General features: G+C 34.3%; 1 protein-coding gene across 2 annotated transcripts in view; it reads left to right on the top strand.

Moving 5' to 3' along the window:
• The window catches only part of LOC101888520 (low-density lipoprotein receptor), a 473,897-nt gene that overhangs the window by 295,669 nt on the left and 156,826 nt on the right, over positions 1 to 21,402 (top strand). For both annotated transcript variants that reach the window (XM_059123371.1, XM_059123370.1), the window contains exon 3: positions 21,330 to 21,402. This exon is cut by the window's right edge and continues 47 nt beyond it. In XM_059123371.1, the coding sequence (XP_058979354.1) occupies positions 21,330 to 21,402 (73 nt within the window). The remainder of the gene's footprint in view (positions 1 to 21,329) is intronic.

The following is a 21,402-nucleotide window of genomic DNA, read 5'->3' as shown; positions in this document are numbered from 1 at the left end:
CGGCGCTTGAGTTCTGGGGGCCAACCGACCTCTTTGGCAAGTAAACACGATCATTTTGTCTGTTTACAAACAGCTGGACAACGAATATTTTCTCATCTGACAGAGAGAAAACCAAATTCGGCAGTTCACCACTTTCGGCCAAGGGAAGTAACTCTTTAGCTCTTTTGAGTCTATTTTTTCTGTTGCGGTGTAAGTTCTTGCAATTCTTGGAATTTCAATGGCTTTACCCCGAGCTCATTTCTCAATATTTGCCGAATGGAATATTGCGATATGTTCAGCTCACGAGCCATTTTTTGAACCACTGCGACGCGGATCTCGATCGAGTCGCTTCTTTACTTTTCGAACTATTTCTGCTGATGTTGCTGTTTTCTTCCGTCCACTTCCTTGACGTCGGCCTACGCTGCCAGTATCACATCGAATGTTTTCTCATCGGAGAAAACCAAATTCGGCAGTTAACCACTTTCGGCCAAGCGAAGCAACTCTTTACCTCTTTTGAGTCTATTTTCTTTCCGTTGCGCTGTAAGTTCTTGCACTTTTTGGAATTTTAATGGCTTTACCCCGAGGTCATTTATGAATATTTGCCGAATGGAATATTGCGATATGCTCATCTCACCATCCATTTTTCGGCTACAGCGACGTGGGTTTCGATCAAGTCGCTTCTTTACTTTTCGAACCATTTCTGCTGATGTTGCTGTTTTCTTCCGTCCACTTCTTTGACGTCGGCCTACGCTACCAGTATCACGGTAACGATGGTACGAGACACAAAAGATTTGTTCACATTTAAATGCTGGAGTGCCCTAACGATAGCCACTTGTGGTTTTCCAATCAAATATAAAGAAATCACACTATCAAGCTTGAATTCCGTCACGAATAACTTTTTTCTGGAAAATTCTCACCAAAATGCGTTTGTACGCATGTAAAAAATATAATGAGCTGCCACTGAGATAATTTTGACAGCTGTCGGACAAGTGGCTTAGAAATGACAGCAATCTGAAGAAGGTTGCAGTTTTTTCATCTCACACTGTATAGATTTTACTGAGTTTTAAATTCCCATTAAAAATAGTTGCACTTAAGGGTTCAAAAACGTTAACGATGGCGTGACCCGCCGGAGATTTTTAAGACATCCTGAAGGCAACGGGAGTTTTCGTAAACGAACTGAAGGACTTGATAGTCTATCTATAAATTCTTTTATCTTTTGCTCTCAATTCAACAAAAATATCACCGCCTCTCTCCCTCTCTCTCTCCCTCTCTCTCTCCCTCTCTCTCTCTCTCTCTCTCTCTCTCTTTGACACCTACACTCTAGCCATATGACTTGAGAGTCTACATGCAAATTCATATTTCTTTCGTTTTCTTTCAAACAATAATCCCCCCTCCTCTCCCACCACGATACACTCGCCATATACCCACATTACAAATTCAAATCTTATCTCTTCGAAAATATTGTGCGCCGCACTAAATGTCGATTTGATTCGAATGATTATTGCGGCTTCATACTTTGATGTTTGATAGTTCAGTAATGCCATTAAATCGGAGATTTGTTAACGATGTTGTCAGTGGTGTATTGTCTTGTAATGATTGAATGTCTGGCCGACTATCATTCCTCCCCATTATCAATGACCTTCTATAATCACTGAGCTGGCTGGCTGGCTGCCTGGTCCTTGTTACAAAGTGCGACAGATAGATAGAGACAGATTTAAAACAAACACCCCATCATAGAAATGGTTTTGAAAGTGATGCGAAAAAGTGAAACTAGTTGACAATAAAGAAAATTCGATTTTTCAAAATCCAATGCGGAATATAAAAAAAAAGAATTTTAAAGTTTTCTTTTTCTCTAGAATTTTCAAACTTCAAAAAAAAAACCAGGAAATCTTCCTTCTTCTATAGGTGAGCTAATGTCAGGCGTCTGGAAGTAACTCCATAGAGACTAGTGAAAACTCTCTTCATAGACGTATTCAAGCAAATCGGTTAGGAAGTCTATCTCCTTTGAAGAGATGAAACCAGATGGTCAGGGTATCTCTATAAAATAACTTAAGGAAGAAGGCCTGAGAGTTTCTCTCTCTCTCTCACTTCAAAAACGAGCTGACACCTAGAGAAGCTACCCTTTATATACAATTTAATCCGGGCTGTCAGGGGGTATATCTCTGTATAGACGAACAAATCAGGTGGCCAGGATGTCTCTCTCCAATGACAAGTCTCTCTCTCTCTCCCACCATAGACGAGCTTAAGCGGAAGTCTCTCTCTCCTTAGGCGAGAAGAAGCCAGGCTGCCGGGGAGTGTTTAACTATCTCCATGAGCTGAAGCCTAGGAGGAATGGGACTTCCTCACTCTCTCGATAGACAAGGTGAAGCATAGGCACCCAGGGAGCCTGTTTCTCTCAATAAACAAGCTGAAGCTGAAGCTGGTAGTCTCTCTTTCCCTAGACGAACAAAGCAGGTGGTCAGGATGTCTCTCCAATGACAAGTCTTTCTCTCTCTTTCTCCCCATAAACGAGTTTCAGCGGGAGTCACTCTCTTCATATGACGAGAAGAGGCCAGGCTGCCGGGGAATATCTTACTATATCCATGAGCAGAAGACGATGTGGAACGGATCTCCCTCACTCTCTCGATAGACAAGGTGTAGCATAGGCAGCCAGGGGCCTGTCCTTCTTAATAAACAAGCTGAAACAATGAAAAATGGTGTCCAGGAATTCTCGCTTTACACGAGTTGAAGCCAGGTGACCAGCTATATGCAAGCTGAAGATAGGCCTCTCTAGGCGAGTTGAAGGAAAATTGGGGTGTCTTTTTCTAGTTGTCTTGGCGTCTTTACAAGCATTAAGGAGCCACAAATAGATTTGACAAGTTTGGAGAGCCATAAAAAGACTTTGGAGGAGTATTTTCCCATAGAAGACCTTGGACAGGGAAGGTGCTTTGAAGAGTTCTCCTTTGTAAAATACCTTTTTAAAGAGATTCTTTCGTGAAACTCATTCCAAAGGATTTTCCTTCATAAAAGTCCTTTTTAAATGTTTTCTTCTATAGATAGCTCTTTTTAAAGTTTTCTTCCAAGGAAGCCTTTAAAAAATAATTATCCTCTAGCGAAAATATTGAAAGGTTCTCTTTTATGTAAGACTAGTTGAAGAGCGAGCCTTTAGAATAGAAGTCTAGAGAAAATATTGTGAGGTCTTCCCCATTAGAAGATATCCTGATCTTCCTGTAAGGAAGAGTCGGGTCTTTTCCAATAAAAGATCTTTTGAAATGGGCTTCTTCGGTGACAGAAAACGAGTTGATGAGTCCTTTTTCACAGAAAACTTTTAAGAGGAGCCTTTTTTTTGTAAAAAGCCATTTGAAACTTATTACTTTATAGAAGACCTTCTTCTTCCACACAGCTATGAAAGGCTATGGCTATGACCTACAAAATGGATTGAATTGCATGAATTATTCTATTTTTGACCTTCAAAATGGCCTGAATTTGACGAATTATTGAATATTTTAAAATGGCAATAACTCCTTAAATGTTGTGTTTTCGGCGTTTTTGTAGCCTCCACTTCTCGAAATGCTCATGTCAAACCCCACCAAGCATATATATTCTCTATTTGCGTAAAATTCTCTAGGTGTCTGTCTCTCTCTCTCTCTCTCTCTCGAATAGAGATAGAAGGCTAAAATTTTGCGCAGGCAGGTTAAGTTCGTAAATGGGCCATATCGGTCCAAGTTTTCGTATAGCCCCCATAAAACAGTATCTCCCAATATTTGATATTTTGATCATTTTTGTTTCAAAGTTCTCTTTTGAATATCTTAATGTATACCTAAACCTGTGACAAATAATAATGTATGCAGGTCGACGTTTTCGTATAGCCCCCATATAACGATATCTCCCAATATTCGGTATTTTTATGATTTTTGCGAAATTTTTACTCGAACTGTTTTAAGTTTCGCATTTAAAGTTCGCAATGGACACTACAACCTTAGGCAGAAAAATGTCTTTTCAGGTCTGCGACTTCGTATAGCCCACATTTAATGATACCTTCCTCTATTCTGTATATTGATGGTATTGGCGAAAGTATTCACCGGAATTGTTTCAAATTTCGTATTTGAATTTCGGAGTCGATACCACATCCTATGATAAAAAATTACTTATGCAGGGCTTCGTATAGCTCCCAAATAAAGGTTTTTATTTAGGCGGTATTTTTAAAATTCCTCGTGTTCCTCCCAAATGGTGCAGGTTGTTTATAAGTTCGGCCCGGCCGCTTCTACTCGTTAGCTATTATTTAAAATAAATTTTTGATTTTTTTAAGGTACCCAAACTACCCAAAATTAAGCCCGATTTCTGTACATATATTTTCCACATAATTCCTCATCTCCCCTCATAACCCACCATGGATTCCACTTTTCACATTTCTTTCATTAAATCCAAAAGCCCGTGTCCGGTCAATATTTACAGTTCTTGGTAAATGGCATAATTTACACTGGCCAATACCAATATGCCACAGTTGATTGACTGTCATATGACACATATATTACCATATATACCCATGTATACCCATATATACAAACATATAAGTATAATAGTGGCCATATTTGGGAGATAAAAGGGAAATAGAACATCACGCAAAAAAAATCCACACAGGATACAAAACACAACTGACAGTCAGTGTGATAAAAAAATTGACAATTTCCAATTAACAGACAAAAAAAAAAACGAAACAAATCTATTTGTGTACTCATTTTTTCAATTTTCACCAAATGGAAAATACACACTAAAAAGATTGGGAAAAACATTTGCCTACTAAGTGGCAACAAGTCATTTTTTGCACTCTCTCTCTCACACACTCCCTCCCAGCATTACTGGCAATAAACCTTCTCAATATTCAATGGACTTTGAATATTTCAATTAAATTTTGTTGAAGAGCTGTGGCTTTCACAGGACACCACAGGACAAAAGTAAGGCGAGAGGAGCTCAAAAAAAAAGAACAAGTGATGTCATCCAGGCTATTCAATATATTATGGCCAAGAAAGGCAGTTCTTTTTTGGGAGGGGAGGTAGGGCTTAGCTAGGCCATTGAAACTCGTGAGAGAAAGAGAAAACAAATAAAAAAGCTGTAAGTTCGGCCGGGCCGAACTTTGAATACCCCCACCATTTGGAACCAATTTGGCAATTCTCAATAACAATAAAATTCGTTAAAAATTCTGTTAAAATCTTAAAAATACCAAATGTAGCTGTTATATTAGGGTCTATACGACGACATGGATCTGCATAGGCAACATTTGTCGTACGGCATTACAATATTCAAATGCGAAACTTAAAAAAAATTGGTGAATTATGTAGATAAATATGGGGAGGTACCGTTATATGGGGGCTATTTGAAGACGTGGATCTGCGCAGACAATTTTCTGTTATATGCTGTAGTATCCACTACGAACTTCAAATACCAAATTTGGAACGATTCCGCTAAATAATGTCGCAAAAATCATTAAAATACCGAATATCGGAAGGTACCATAATATGGAGGCTATACGAGGACGTGGACCTGCACAGACAATTTTCTGTCTTAGGCTGTAGTTTCCATTACGAACTTCTAACACCAAATTTGAAAGAATTCCGGTGAATAATGTCGATAAAATCATCAAAATACCGAATATCGGGAGGTACCGTTATATGGGGGTTATACGAAGACGTGGACCTGCGTTGACAATTTTCTGTCTTAGGCTGTAGCACTTAATTACGAACTTCAAATTCCAAATTTTAAACAATTCCGGTGAATAATGTCGCTAAAATCATCAAAATACAGAATATCGAGAGGTACAGTTATATGGGGGCTATACGAAGACGTGGACCTGCAGAGACAATTTTCTGTCTTTGGCTGTAACATCCATTTCGAACTTCAAATACCAAATTTGAAACAATTCCGGTGAATAATGTAGCTAAAATAATCAAAATACCGAATATCGAGAGGTGGCGTTATATGGGGCCATACGAAGATGTGGACCTGCACAGACAATTTTCTGTCTTAGGCTGTAGTATCCATTACGAACTTCAAATACCAAGTTTGAAAAAATTCCGGTGAATAACGTGGCTAAAATGATCAAAATACAGAATATCGAGAGGTACAGTTATATGGGAGCTATACGAAGACGTGGACCTGCACAGATAATTTTCTGTCTTAGGCTGTAGTATCCATTATGAACTTCAAATGCCAAATTTGAAAAATGCCGGTGAATAATGTCGCTAAAATCATCAAAATACCGAATATCGGGAGGTTCCGTTATATGGGGGCTATACGAATAAGTGGACCTACATAACTTATTTTCTGTTTTATGCTGTAGTATCTATTACGAACTTCAAATAACAAATTTGCAAGAATTCCGGTGAATAATGTCGCAAAAATCATCAAAATACCGAATATCGGGAGGTGCCGTTATGTGGGGGCTATACCAAAACGTGGACCTACATGGCTCATTTTCAATACCAAAAGTCCTGCAGACATAACATACATTTTAGTAAAATTTTATCAATCTACATCAATTCGTTCGGAAGCTAGAGTGATTTCCACAGACGAATAGATTGACAAACGGACAGACGGACGGACATCGCTAAATCGACATAGAATTTTATGCTGATGAAGAATTTATGCTGACTTTGTTGGGTCTACGATGTGTATTTCGAGGTGTTACAAACGGAATGACAAATTTAATATACCCTCCCTGCTATGGTAGAGGGTAAAAAAATATACCCAACTACAAAATGGAATTCTTTATGTTGCTTCTAGGGCACCTATACCATTATTTCCAAAAAAAATGAAACTTGAATGGCAAAAATACCAACAACATTTTTTTGCCACTCATGATGAGTAGAGAGTACGGACAAAATGAAGGGGTAAGAAGATGTAGCAGTAGGAAAAATAACCAACTCTTAACATAAATTTTGTGGTTTTTGTTTAACACAACTCTGGCCTGTTGGCCACTCTGTCCAGTTGCATAGCTGGCATTCTTTGTACCGGAGTACAAACCTAGTTTGTGGTTAGTTTTCCTCGTTTTTTTTTTCCTTTCTTTTTTTTTTTTTTTTTGTCCGAAATAGTTTGCTTCGAAAATGTTCTTCGTCTACCTTGGTCTGGTTACTGCTATTCAATAACAGATTCTTTATTTGCCAAGTTTAAATATGAATAGTTTCAGGTGTGTGTGTGAGCGAATATGTGTATAAGTGCACATGTGGGTGAGTGTGAGTGTTATGTGTGTTGAATATGAAGAGCTGGAAAAAAAAAAGACAAACTTTTACCCACGTCCATGCAATTGCAGTGCCATACATTTTGTGTGGTCCATATTTTAACATGAAATTATGTTCGGTGGTTGGCCGGTCCTCTTTTTCTTTTGGATGGGGTTATCTTCCGGTGATGTTCATATGCGTAGCTTCCACTTTTAAATTTTATAAATTCTGAAATCGTATTTTATGTGTTGTGTTTTTTTTTCGTTCTCTCTGGCCAAACACAAAACAAATGGGCCAAGGTAAATTTGAAAATTATGACATGATAAATATGCACACATTTGTGAAACCATAACTCAAAAGCAGAGAGAGAGAGAGTTAGAGAAAAAAGGACATAATGTATTTGTTTTGGAAAATTTTTTGAGGGTGATAAACAAACAGAACGTGCATAGTTTTAAGTAAATGACCCAAAGAGAGATGTTCTCAAAATGACAGAAGACCAACAAAAGGGGGTTCTAAGGCCTCTATATGGGGCTCAGAAAGGTGTTCGCCTCCAGATTTCTAAATCACCTCTTAAGATGCCTTCTTCAAAAGAAAACACATCAAAAATCCTCTCTGGAATGGTAGCGTTCAAAAGTACCTCCATTGAAAAATACATTTTTAGAAGCTTCAAAAGAAACAGACCTTTAAAAACACCTTCTGTGGAAAGTCCTTTAAAATCTGTTCGATGGTCCTTGAGAAAACTTCCTTCTTCCAAGTCCATCCTTGAAAAAATAATTTCCAAAAAAAACTTCTCTTTAAAATTAACAAGTCATTTTAATATTTTGTGACTTAGTCTCTTTGGTCAAACACTTGATTTGTATTGATTTTTCCATTCTTTAGTTATGGAAATCTCTGTAATAGCATCTAAACACAAAGCATGTAGTACCTCCCCTAGATTAGTTCTAATTCCCTGCCATTGAAATAAATTTGCTGATGATTGAACGATGATGTCGGGTGCTAAGAAAACATATGGCGAATGACCACAGGAGCAATGGAAAGGATAATTGATAATAATCAAAACACTGCATACATTATGTTGGTCTGAGCTCAATTATCGCAGCAGCAGGATGAGATGAAGAGTAATTAGTTAGAGCAGACAAGGATAATGTGGAAGATAAGTAATCCTGAAAGGGAAGTGTAAATATGAACAGAAATGATTGGGTAATAACTTCAAGTTCAGTTGGTATCCAGGTTTGTAGATTGGACGGCCCTAGAAGTAAATATTCTTAAAAAATCCAATAATATTTTTAAAAATCCACATTTTGGTTTTTTGATCCTTTAACAAAATATTTTTTTGAAAGGTCCACATTCGGGGCTTCTTTTGTTTCTTGAAAAATGTTCTTTGAAAAATCCAAGTTTTTTGATCCTTGAAAAAATATATTTATTTAAATACACTTTTTGGATTGGATTGGACGGCCCTAAAAGTAAATATTCTTAAAAAATCCAATAATATTTTTAAAAATCCACATTTTGCTTTTTTGATGCTTTAACAAAATATTTTTTTTTTTTTGAAAAGTCCACATTCCTGGGTCCCTTTGTTCCTTAAAAAATGTTCTTTTAAAAATCCAAGTTTTTTGATCCTTGAAAAAATATATTTATTTTAATAAACTTTTTTGATTTGATTTTTTGATCCTTGAAATTTTTCTTTAAGAAATACACTTTTTTCGGACTTTTGATACTTGAAAATAAAATATATATTTATACATTTTTTGAAAAACCCACATTTGTAGAGCCTTTTGTCCTTGAAAATATTCTTTAAAAAAATCCTCTTTATGGGTCCTTTTATTACTTGAAAAATATTTTTTTAAACATTGATGTTTGTGGGTCCTTTTGATCCTTAAAAAATGTTCTTTCAAAATCCAAGTTTTTGGGTCCCATTGGATATTGAAAAAAGGTTGTTAAAAATCCATGTTTGTAGGACATTAATCCTCGAATAAAATATATTTTAAAACATCCAAGTTGCGTGGTCTTTTTGTCCTTGATAAAATGTGTTTTACAAAATCCAGGATTATGGGTGCTTTTGGTCCTCGAAAAATGTTCTTCAAAAAAGTCCAAGTTTTTGAGTCTTTTTGGTTCTTCAAAAATTTTCTTCAATAAATCCACGTTTCCTTTTGGTGCTTAGAAAATGTCCATTGAAAAATGCACATGTGTGGGCACTTTTGGTCTTTGAAAAATTGTTTTTAAGAAATAAACACTTGTGGGTCCTTTGAACCTCGAAAAAATGTTCTTTAAAAAATCCATGTTTGTAGGTGCTTTTGATATTTGAAAATATTCTTTAGAAATCCACGTTTGTGCGTCATTTTGGTCCTTGAAAATGTTCTTAAAAAGCCCACGTTTGTGGTCCATTTAGTCCTGGAAGAATATTATTTAAAAATCCACATTGGTGTGTCCTTTTGTTCCTTAGAAGGTATTCTTTAAAAATACACATTGGCGGGTCCTTTTGTTCCTTAGAAGGTATTCTTTAAAAAATCCACGTTTGTGGGTCTTGTGGTCCTTGAAAATTTTCCTCCACGTTTATGGGTCCTTTTGGTCGTTGAAAAATGTTCTTAACTATATCTTCGTTTTTGGGTCATTTTAAGCCTCGAAAAACGTTCTTGTAAAAATCCAATGTTGGTATCCTTTTGGTACTTGAAAAATTATTCTTGTGGGTCCTTGAAAAATAATCTTTAAAAAAATCCACGTTTTGTGGGTCCTTGAAAAATAATCTTTAAAAAAATCCACGTTTTGTGGGTCATTGAGAAATAATCTTTAAAAAAACCACGTTTGTGGGTCCTTGAAAAAAAATTCTTTAAAAAATCCACTTTTATTTGGTCCTTGGAAAACATTCTTTAAAAATCCACGTTTATGGGTCCTTGAAAAAAATCTTTAAAAATCCACATTTGTGGGTCCTTGAAAAAAAAATCTTTAAAAATCCACGTCTGTGGGTCCTTAAAAAAAAAAATCTTTAAAAATCCACGTTTGTGGGTCCTTGAAAAAAATCTTTAAAAAATCCACGTTTGCGGATCTTTTGAAAAAATATTCTTTAAAAAATTCACATTTGTAGGTATTTAGGGTTCTGAAAGTTCTTTAAAAAATCCACCTTTGTTGTTCCTTTTTGTTCTTGAAAAATCTTCTTTAAAAATTCGTGTTTGTGTGTCCTGTTGGTCTTCGAAAATGTCCATATTTGTGGACCATTTAGGTCCTTGGCAAATGTTCTTTAAAAATCCACGTTTGTGGGTACTTTTGATCCTATTATTTAAAAAAAAGTTGGTTTGTCCTTTTGGTTTTAAAACATTTGTTTAAAAAATACCCGATTCGGGGTCTTTTTGGCCCTTTAAAAATGTTCTATAAAAGGTCCACGTTTATTGGTCTTTTGGCCTTTGAAAATGGTTCTTTAAAATCAACATTTTGGTGTCGTTTTGGTCTTTGAAAAATGTTATTTGAGAAATCCACGTTTGTAGGTCCTTTTGATCCTTGAAAAATGTTGTTTAAAAATCAATATTTGTGCGTCATTTTGGTCCTTGAAAATGTTATTTAAGAATTCACATTTGTGGGTCCCTTTGGTCCTGGATAAATGTTTTTTATAAACTCACGTTTATGGGCCCTTTTGGTCCTAGAAAAATGTTTTTTAAAAATTCACATTTGTGGGACCTTTTCGTCCTTAAAAATGGTTTTGAAAAAATACAAGTTTGTGAGTACCTTTGGTCCTTATTTTTTTTTTTTTAAATACATGTATGTTCTTCAAAAAATATTTTTAAAGCGTCCAAGTTTTCTGGCTCTTAAAAATAGTTAGTTAGTTAGCTAGTTAGTTAATGCAAAAAATTTTTTGTAAAAAATCCCAACTTCATGGTTCTTTGATTATTGAAAATAAAATATTTGATCCTTGAAACAAATATTTAATTTTTTAATTTTGTGTTTTCAATTCTTTTTTTTTCTTTGAAAAAAATTTTCTATAAGAGTTTAACTTTTCTTGGTCAGTTGATCCTCATAAAAAATATAATTTCTGCATCCCTGTTTCTTCGTCCATTTAAAAAATACTCATAAAAAATCAACGTCTGTTGGACTTGTGGTCCTTGAAAAACATCCTTCAAGAAAAAATGCTAGCTTCTTCCATAGCAAAATTTACCTCTAAACCCAAGCCTCTTACAGATAACTCCAGCATAAATATTAAGTGACACATTGGAAAAATCAGTTAAAAGTTCCAAGATTGTTGTTCTTATATATAGCCCTGTTGTTCTTTAAAAATTATTCTTTATAAATTATACCATGAGGATCCTTAAGGATTTCGCCGTAAAAAGGATCCTTTAAAATTTATAATAAAAAATGATAATAACTTTAAATATCTAGGGTAAATTTCTCAGAATCTCCCTTTCATTAAACTCTCTTCTAACCAAAAAAAGGGGGAACGAAAAAAAAACACATCTCATAATTTTTTCCAATTTTTTTTTCTTTTTACCTTATTTTCACCAAAACTTTTATGACACGTTTTACACTACCTTTGAAGTGTTTCCAAACTTTTACTCCAAGTTGCTATCTTCCATGACATCTTGACCTAAATGGAGATATATTTTGTAATTTTTCTTTTGTTTCCACACAACTTACCTTCCCATCCAGCCAGTCATCTTTGGAGGATACTTTTGTTCTATCGAAGATCCAAAAAAAAAAAAACAAAACAAAAAACCCATCCACAAAAGTTACACCCGAAAAGAAAGTAAAAACTTGGATTCCGGCTAGCTGGCTTTATGCAGCATCATTTAATTGACATAAAACGAAATTGAAAGTTAATGGAAAACTTTTCTTGCTGTTGCTGCTGCACTTGCCACGGCGATGGTGACTGACAATAATGAGAGCCACAAAACCGGTTCCAAATTACGAACATCGCCAAACAATTTCCAGACCATTACAAAGTGACTCCACCCCCCCTCCATGGATCCCCAGCAATCATTAACGACACCTTTGTTTGAAAGGAAGAGACCAAGAAGAAAAGGCCTTAAGGTGATAACAACAAAACAAATTTGTTGAACAAAAAAAAAAACGATTCGTGGAAGATGATGAGAAAAATAACAAAAAAAAAACAAAGACTTTGACTCAACGAAAAATATATTTATTACAGTTTTTGGTCTCCTTCCACTCTCACTTTTCCCCGGTGCAGAGCCACGAAAACATTTCTTTTGATTCTTTACCCAAGATTCCATAGAACAATAGCCAAGATGAATACAATAAAATGAAAAATAAAAACAAGAGAAAAAAAGTTGCAGACAGTCACCGTGAAATATAGTCTCAAAGAGAAAAAATCTAATAAATGTAATTAAAACAATATTTTTAAAGACAAAGTTCCCAACCGACCGAACAACAAAATCGTAATAAAAATAAATGAGAAACAAAGCAATGGAAATTTCTAAAAGGATATTGCAAAAGAGAGTATATATTTTTTGCAGGACTAAAATGGGCAGACGAAGAATTTCTAGGGAAAGAAGAGAAAGGTCTTCTATGGACCGGGGACGTCTAGGTACCGGATACTTTTTAAAAAGAGTAGATATATTACAGGGCTACAATGGACAGATGAACTTTGGCGGGAGGTCTTTTACGGACATGAGCGACTTTTAAACGTCTTCGATGGACCGGCGACACTTTTAAGAGCATCTGTTCATCTTTGAACTTATTTTGTGGCTCGACTACTCTTCAAAGGTCCGCCAAAGGACCAAAGACCGTTTGCAGGCCTTCCTGTTTTAAGTTTTCAGTGGTCTTGCTTAGATCGAGAAGAGGTCCTCCAAGGACAGAAGTCCATAAACTTTTTTTTTTTTTTGGAAAGAAGGTCTATTAATGATTTTCAATGGCTAAAAGCCTCGTGAAGGAAAGAAGGACATTCCAAGGTGGTTAGTTGGGCCCTTACATGCCTCCCATACTAAATTAAAGCTCTTTTTTGGAAAAAAGACTATATTAAAGACTTTCAATGGCTTCAAAGGATTAAGGAGACCTCTTAGGAGTCAAAAAGGTCCGTTAAAGGTCTCCTTCCACAAACAAACTACCTTTTTTATGTTTTAAATAGACTAGAATATTTTTTCCAATAACAGAAGCCATTTCCAAGGGGGGTAGATGACCCCTTATATACCTTCCATAGGCAAGGCCCTTTAATTATTTTCATTGGCCAAAAAGCCTCATCTTCGGTGATACAAAACCCATTATAGGCCTTCTAGACCAAAGACAGTTTGAAGATCTTCCAGACACAAAAGACAGTGTATTCATTTAGACCGAAAATATGTCCTTTGAGGACAGCAGCCCTTTCATGGTCCATTTATTTTTTTAAGAAGGCCTTTTAAATTTTTTCAATGGCCAAAAATCCTCATAAAGGTCAAAAAGGTCCATTAAACGTCCCCTGAAGACGAAAGGCCCAGTAAAGGTTTGGGTTAGCCAGAAGATCCATTAAAAATCTTCAGTGAATACAAGCTGAATTACAGGGACATCTGTGTGCAGTATTTCGATTAAAGACGTTCTACGAACACAAGGCTTTTTTAAACACTTCCACAAATGGAAGGATTCCCAAAAGTCTCCTGTGAAACGAAGGCCTTTTATAGATCTTCTTCGTGTTGTGTTAAAGGTCTTCCATTGCCAAAAGACCGTTTGTATGTCTGTCATATACGAAACCCAGTATGGGTTCTTAGTGGTCTTGTTTAGACCGAAAATATGTCCAGTGATAGAAGCCCTTTCCCCTTACGTACCTTTCATGGACAAGGGTCCATTAATTTTTTCCTTTTTTTTAAGGAGGGCTCATTAATTATTTTTAATGTTCAAAAAGCCTAGTAAAGGTCAAAAATATCCATTAAAGACCTCCTACAGACGTCAGACCCAATAAAGGTCTCCTTTGGATAGAAGGGTTCTTCAAGATATCCTATGAATAGAAGGTCCATTCAGTGAAAACAAGGCCAAAGCCTTCTAAGGACTCCATACCCATAAATTTCTGGATACAGGAGATCTACTAAAGGCTCTCTATAGAAAGAGACTTATTACGGGATTTCGATGACCAAAATGCCTCTTAAAGGTCTTTAATGGAATTTAGTATTCTATGGAATGGGGTATTGTGTGAACAGAAGCCTCTTAAACGCCCTGAGTGAACACTATGTCCATCACAGGACTTCTAAGGACTGAGTACCCATAAGGATACTTAAATGTACAGAAGATCAGTTACAGATCTCCAACAGAAAGCTCTTTTAAAGTCCTCCAGGCATAGGAGGACTTCGGAAATGTTTCTGTGGAAATGTTATAAATCTTAATACGAGAGGCAGATCCGTTAAAGGCCTCTATAGATTGAAATCCCGTAAAAGGGCTTTTATTGACCGAAAATCCGAAAAATCTCATCTACAGACAAAAGGCTCATACGAGGTCTTCTATGGAACAAAGAATGTTGGAAGGTTTTACATGGTCCGGAATTGTATAGCCCCCCTTATAAGAGCTGTAATTTGAGCGCTATTTTCTACATTTTTTTTTTTTGAAAACGTTTCAAATTCCTTCAAAATGGTGGAGGGTATTAAAAATTCTTCCCGGACTTACTTAGCTGCTTTCTTACTTATTAATTTCTTCTATGCCCCGAAGGTTTTTTGAAGGCTTTTTACTGACCTACGACCATTTCGATGTCTTCCGTAAACGGTAAACTATGACCGAAGGATATTTTAAATAATCTTCTAAGGGCTGAAGAACTTTTAAAGGTGTTCTGTACATCGAAGACCTTGTTGTATTGAACGAATATTGTTTAAAGGGATTCTATGGATATTATACATTTAAAAGTGCGAAAGATCTTTGGTCAATAAAAGATCAATTATCTGAGATGTCTTATGGATCAAATATCTTTGAAAGAAGAGGGGCTCAAAAGGTTTTTAAAATTGGATCGAAAGCCTTTAACAATCTTCCATCTTTGGGCGAATTGTCTATATTCGCCAAAGGACCGAAGAAAGAATTTTTTAAACTATTCACTAAGGTATTCTTTCGATGTAGGACGTTGAGATTTACCTGCTTTCTGAAGTGTTTATGTTTCCAATTGGTAAAATATTTTAGCCATCTTTTTTGTTGTTTTTTTATTTATTAAGACAAAAATTAGCCCTTCCGAATGGCTATCTGATTGACTCACCATAGAGATTTATTAATTTTTTGTCAATTCGTATTTTCTTCGAAAAAGGATTGAAGAGTCCAGTTGAGAATTCAATGGAACCCTTTCATGTGTCCTTTTTCTCCATGGTAACTACTCCGAAGGTTAATGAAAATCTGTCTGGCTAAGTTGGTTGGAAACAGTGTCGTTTTTGTTGTTTTCATTATTTTCTGTCATAATGGCTGATATTCTGTCATTGATAATACCTTTGACGCCCTGTGACACGTGTTAGACAGACTTTGATTATGAAAAGTGTTTTAAACGAAATGTTGTTGAAATTAAAATTTAATTGGCCAAGATATGTCATCTGGTTATGTAGCCTCAAATGCTGAAGAACAGTTAATTAATTTAATTACTAGGTTTTAATTTAATTAAAAATTTAATTATGACAGATTTGTTACTAAGTTTACTTGTACGTGGCAGAATTAAATATTTTTAAGAGCTTTTTAAAGTAAAAGAATTTAGGAAAAATAACCTTAAAATTAAAAAAATCTTGTCCATTTCGAGATTAGTTTAAGAATCGGAAAAATTGCAATGAAAAAAAAAAAAAACAGATTTATAACAGGTTTCAATGAAAATGACAAAATGTAGTCCTTGATCAAAAAAAAAATCTCTAAAATAAAATTCTTTAAATTTTTTTAATAATTTTTATAAATTTTATAATAAAAATTATTTTTTATAATAATAATTTCTTACTTATTTCAAAAAAAAAAAAAAAAAAAAAAAAAAAGAATCACACACTCTCTCTCTTATCCCTAAGTTAAACACACATCCTTGAAATCATATTGTTTAATTATGTTTTTCATTTTTGTTTTCGACCGCCACACTTTCCAACTAGCCCCGCTAAGTGCATTCGTGGTCCAACATTGCATTATGCTAAGCTCATTTTTAAACTTGAACCTAATTAACATTAATTCTCATTAACTGGATCGCAATTAGAGACAGCGGCAAACTATCCATTAAAAACTTCTAACAGCATGGAGAGCAGGCTGCCATCACAACAGCAGCAGCAACACTGCAAGCCAAAAAGACCAAATGAAAATGGATGGGAATGGGATTTGCCATTGTGGACAATGCAGGCGCATTAACGGTGCAGAATATTTGAAAACTTTAGAATAAAAAAAATTAAGCAAAAGAATAATTTTTGGAGTCTTTGATGTTGAATAGGTTAAATATGGCCTCCATTCAATTTGTTAAAAATCCAGGTGATATCGGAATTAGAGCTCAACTTAATGGGTTGAAAATTAACCATACAGCTTGAATGATAAAGTACTCTGTTTATTTAGCTTTGAGAGAAAAGTAGGGTTGGAAATTTTTTTTCGTGGAGATGTCCATGAAAATCTCTTCCTACCATCGAAAAGGGTCTTCTTACCAGAAAAAATAAAATGGTGCTTTCTGGCCCAAGGAATGCTATTTGTATGCATTTCCTAAGGCCAGAAAGCTCCTTTCAATTTTGGCAATAGATAGCTTTGAAGGGGTCCATTGAAAGGCTTCCAAATATATTCTGTGTAAAAGGAAAGGTCTTTAAAAATGTCTGCCTTTGATTGTTCTGCTGCCCTATAGACGATTTTTCCGAAGGTGTTTTTACTATAGAAAGCCTTTTAAGTCTTTTCCTTCAGAAGGGTTTGGTCCATGTGGGAACTTTAAAATAGAAATTCGTTCCATCGAAATGCCACGTACACCAAGGAGACATTTTTAATGAGCCTTAAAATCAATAGACTAACACTACAAGGTTTTATCCTAAGGAGGACATTTAAGAGTTCTACCCTCAATTAAGGAGCTTTCAAAGGTCCTTTCTTAATGGAAGAGTTTTTGAGAAATGCATCTTGAAGATCTCATGAAGAACTTATATCTATTTAAAAATATTTGTAAACAATACTTCTAAAAAATATACGACTTGAAACAATATACTTTATAGTCGCTCAAACATAACTCTAAAAATTCAAAAAAAAAAAAAAAAAAAAAAAAAATCAGGTAAATCAAGAAGACATTTTTAATGAGCCTAAATTTTTTTCGAAAGGTACTTTAACAGAATAACATTAGATGGTCCACTTGTCATCTGTCAAAAAACTAAGACTACGAGGATAGGATAAAACCTATGGAGGACATTTCTATCCTCAATTAAAGAACTTTCAGAGGTCCTTTCTTTATGGAAGAGTTTTTGAGAGATGCATCTTGAAAATCTCATGGAGAACTTATATCTATTCAAAAATATTTTTGAAAAGTATTTCTAAAAAAAATATACGACTTGAAACAATATAGTTTATAGTCGCTCCAACATAACCTTAAAAATTCAAAAAAAAAAACTTTTCTAAGATTGATAAAATATTCTTGAAATATTACTTAAATATCCACGACTTTATTATTGCATGGCAAAGCATAGTCCTTGGAAAATACTCTTGAACATTATTTCAAAAATACAATATTGGAAACTTAATAGCACTTGCAAAAAAAAAAAAAAAATAAATAAAAATAATAATAAAAAAATAAAATAAAATAAAAATAAAACATCAATGAATATAGCCGTGAAAGTCCTTGCAAAGTCTTTTGTTAAAAAAAATCCGCTATTAAAGCCACGATAGCCCTTAAAAATATTATTAAAAAAATATCTACGATTATAGCCTTGAAAGTCCTAAAAAATATTCTTAACAAAATTCAACACTGGAGGCTTATTTTTCCTTACAAATGAAAAGTCTAAATAAAACAGGATTAGAACCTTGATAGTCCTAGCAAAAATATTCCTGATTCTCCTTGTAAAAATATTTAAAAAAATGCAGGATTGTTAAAATATCCTTAAAAATCAATAGCTAGTTCTTGCAAAAGATTCTTTATACTCCTTGGAAAAATATTATTAAAAAAAAACTAACAATTTATGTCTTGATAGTTCTTTGAAAAGTTATCTGAATAATCGCTGCAAGTATATTCTTGAGAAAGCCACGATTAGGGTAAGTCCTTGCAAAAATATTCTTAATAGACGATTCAAAAATTTTATTAAAAAGTCCCCAAATAGATCGCTGTTATTTTTTGCAAAGTTATTCTTAGAAAAATTCAGGATTATAGCATTGAAAGTCCTTTCAAAACATTCTTGACATTTCTTGGTTAGAACTTTGATAGTTTTTGAAAATATTCCCCCAAAAAATCCATTTCTAGTCCTTGAAAAATCTTTTTTAAAATGCTTGCAAAATATTCGTCAAAAATGCATGATTAGAGACTTGATAATCCTTGCGGAAATTATTATTCAAAAATCCACATTTTCTTGCAAAAATATTGTAAAAAACTCCACGATTGTAACCTAAATAGTCCTGCAAAAATATAAAAAATCTGCAAAATGCAAAATATTCTTAAAAAATCCAGGATTGTGGCTTTGATAGTCCTTGCAAAAACTATTTTTATAGTCCTTGCTAAAATATTTTTAAAAAATGACAATTATGGCCTTGCTAGTCCTTGCTAAAAAAAATATTCTAACAAACACGATTGTAACCATGGTAGTCCTTGCAAAAATAATCTTCAAAATTCCACCATTCTTAGAATTCTTGATATCCTTAATTTTTGATAAATCACCTATTATAGCTTTGAAAGTCCTTCAAAAAATATTCCCTAAAAATTCATGTTTATTGTTTTGATAGTCCTTGCAAAAATAATCCTAAAAAATCCACTGTTGTGATGCTGAAAGTCCTTTCAAAAATATTATTCAAAAGTCGACTGTTAGAGCCTTGAAAGTCCTTGAAGAAATATTCATAAAAAAATAACAATTACAGCCAGAATTTTAATAAACCTCCTACTGTAGACTTGATAGTCCCTCCATAAAATTTCCTAAAAAACACGATTAAAGTTCCGATAGTGCTTCCAAATATATCCCTAAAAAATTAACGATTGAAGTTCTGATAGTGCTTCCAAAAATTTTCCTAAAAAATCAACGATTGAAGCTCTGATAGTGCTTCCAAAAAAATATTCCTAAGAGTACACGAGTGAAGCTACGATAGTCCTTTAAAAATATTCTTAGAAATCCACGATCATGGCTTTGATAGCCCCTAAAATAGTGTTCAAAAATCCACTTTTAGAGCCTTCATAGTCCTTGAAAAATATTCTTCGGCTTCTTGATTTTCTTGATGAAATATTCAGAAAAAATCACATTTGCAGCCTGATTTTTAATAAATCCCGTATAGTAGACTAGATAGTCCTTCCAAAAAAAAAAAAAAAAAAAAATTAATAATTAATTAATTAATAAATAAATCCTTAAAAATCCACGATTATAGCCTTGACAGTCCCTTAAAAAAACCACTACAAGAGCATTGATAGTCCTTGAAAAATATTCTTAGCCTTCTTAAGGTTCTTGAAGAAATATTCATAAAAAATCCACAGTTCTGATATGTAATTAATCTCCTAAGGTAACCCCGCTAATGCTCCCAAAAATATTCCTAAAAAAAATAAAAAATAAATAAAATTCCACGATTATAGTCTTCCCTTTAAAATAGTGTTAAAAATCCACTATTAAAGCCTTGATAATCCCTGAAAAATATTCTTAGGCTTCTTGACTTTTTTGAAGAAATATTCAGAAATATTCACAATTGCAGCCAGATTATAAAAAGTTTCATATTTTAACCTTGATTGTCCTCTAAATATATTCATAAAAATTCCACTGTTAAAGCCCTGATACTCCTTACAATTATATTCTAAAAAATCAATGTTAGATCCTCTTGATAATCCTAATAAATATTATATTATTAAAAATCGAGTGAAACAAATGATTAAAAATCCAAGAATAGAATTTCGATATTGCTAAAATGTACCTAAAAGTTCATTTTTGTCCTTGCAAAATATTACTCTTATATTGTAGCCTTGAGAGTCCTTGCAAAAATATTAATAAAAAATTAACAATATCTTCATAAGGGTCATATCATCTTATGAAGATCACAGATATCCTCTATAGGAGACCCCAAGAAGGTCTTTGATAAGACTATCTTTAATTTAAGCTATAGATGTTCTTCATCCTAGCAGCTTATCTAACTGTCACTACCCCTGAATTATTTCGTAATTATTTTCCACCATATTTCTTTTTCTACCGGAGTTACTTTTCACATTCTCTCTTAATTCCATCAGATATTAGATTGCTTGCGGTTTGTCTAATCCAGCATTTATTTTTTGCGTTAATTATAATCCACTGGCGGCGATTCTTTCCTTCCCCTCCCAGCAACCAGGATAACATCGCTTATTTCAACATTTCAGTTGATGACTGGCTAGCTGGCTGGTTGGGTGGCTATCTTGGCTAATTCTCATTTTAAAACAACTTCATTTAAGCTTTATGGGTGCTCCTCAAGATGACAGGCCATAAATTTTATGAAACTTGGTGAAATTAAGAAAACAGCAGAAAAAAATATTCATGCCACAAAAAGGAGGCCATAAACAATTGCAACAAAAAAATCTATTTAAAAAAAAAAATATTTAATGAAAATAAAAAACAGGCATGGGGTTTAAAAAAATACGCCCACCTAAACACCCCCTTTGGGGTAGTGGTGGTGGTGGCAAATTCATCATCTCTGTTTTATTAGATTTGAGGAAAGATATCTCGGGCGTGTTGGCTAGAGGGTCATTATGTGGCCTCTTAAACTTAATTAACTATAAAAACAAAATGGCTAGGTTGGTGGTGTTGTTGTTGTTGCTTTTGTTGCCTGCCTAGATGGCCAACAAACATACTTAAAGTGAAATAAAAATAAAATATAAAAACCCCCATAAACATAAGGTCTAGGCCATGAAAATTTTAATGGCCAGCAAACTAACTACGGTAGACAGACAGACAGCCAGATAGACATTCTGACAGACAACTAGACAAAATATGCCATGGACTCCTAACTGGTTTTGGTTGTCTGTTTGTTTGCCTCTCTTTTGCATAATTAAGTTATAACAATTTTTATTTGAGGGATTTTATTATTTATTTGAAACTTCCTCTCCAACTGAAACTAATTTACATTTTTCTCTCTTCCCTCTCACTCTCTTTGCAGGCTCCACTTGTGGCGTTGAACAATTCCGTTGCGGCAATGGCAAATGCATACCCAACAGATGGCGTTGCGACAA

This window comes from Musca domestica, unplaced genomic scaffold, assembly GCF_030504385.1.
Source record: "Musca domestica strain aabys unplaced genomic scaffold, Musca_domestica.polishedcontigs.V.1.1 24, whole genome shotgun sequence".
Classification (NCBI taxonomy): domain Eukaryota; kingdom Metazoa; phylum Arthropoda; class Insecta; order Diptera; family Muscidae; genus Musca; species Musca domestica.
The sequence above is the reverse complement of the archived record's forward strand: the minus strand, read 5'-3'. Positions and strand labels throughout refer to the sequence as shown.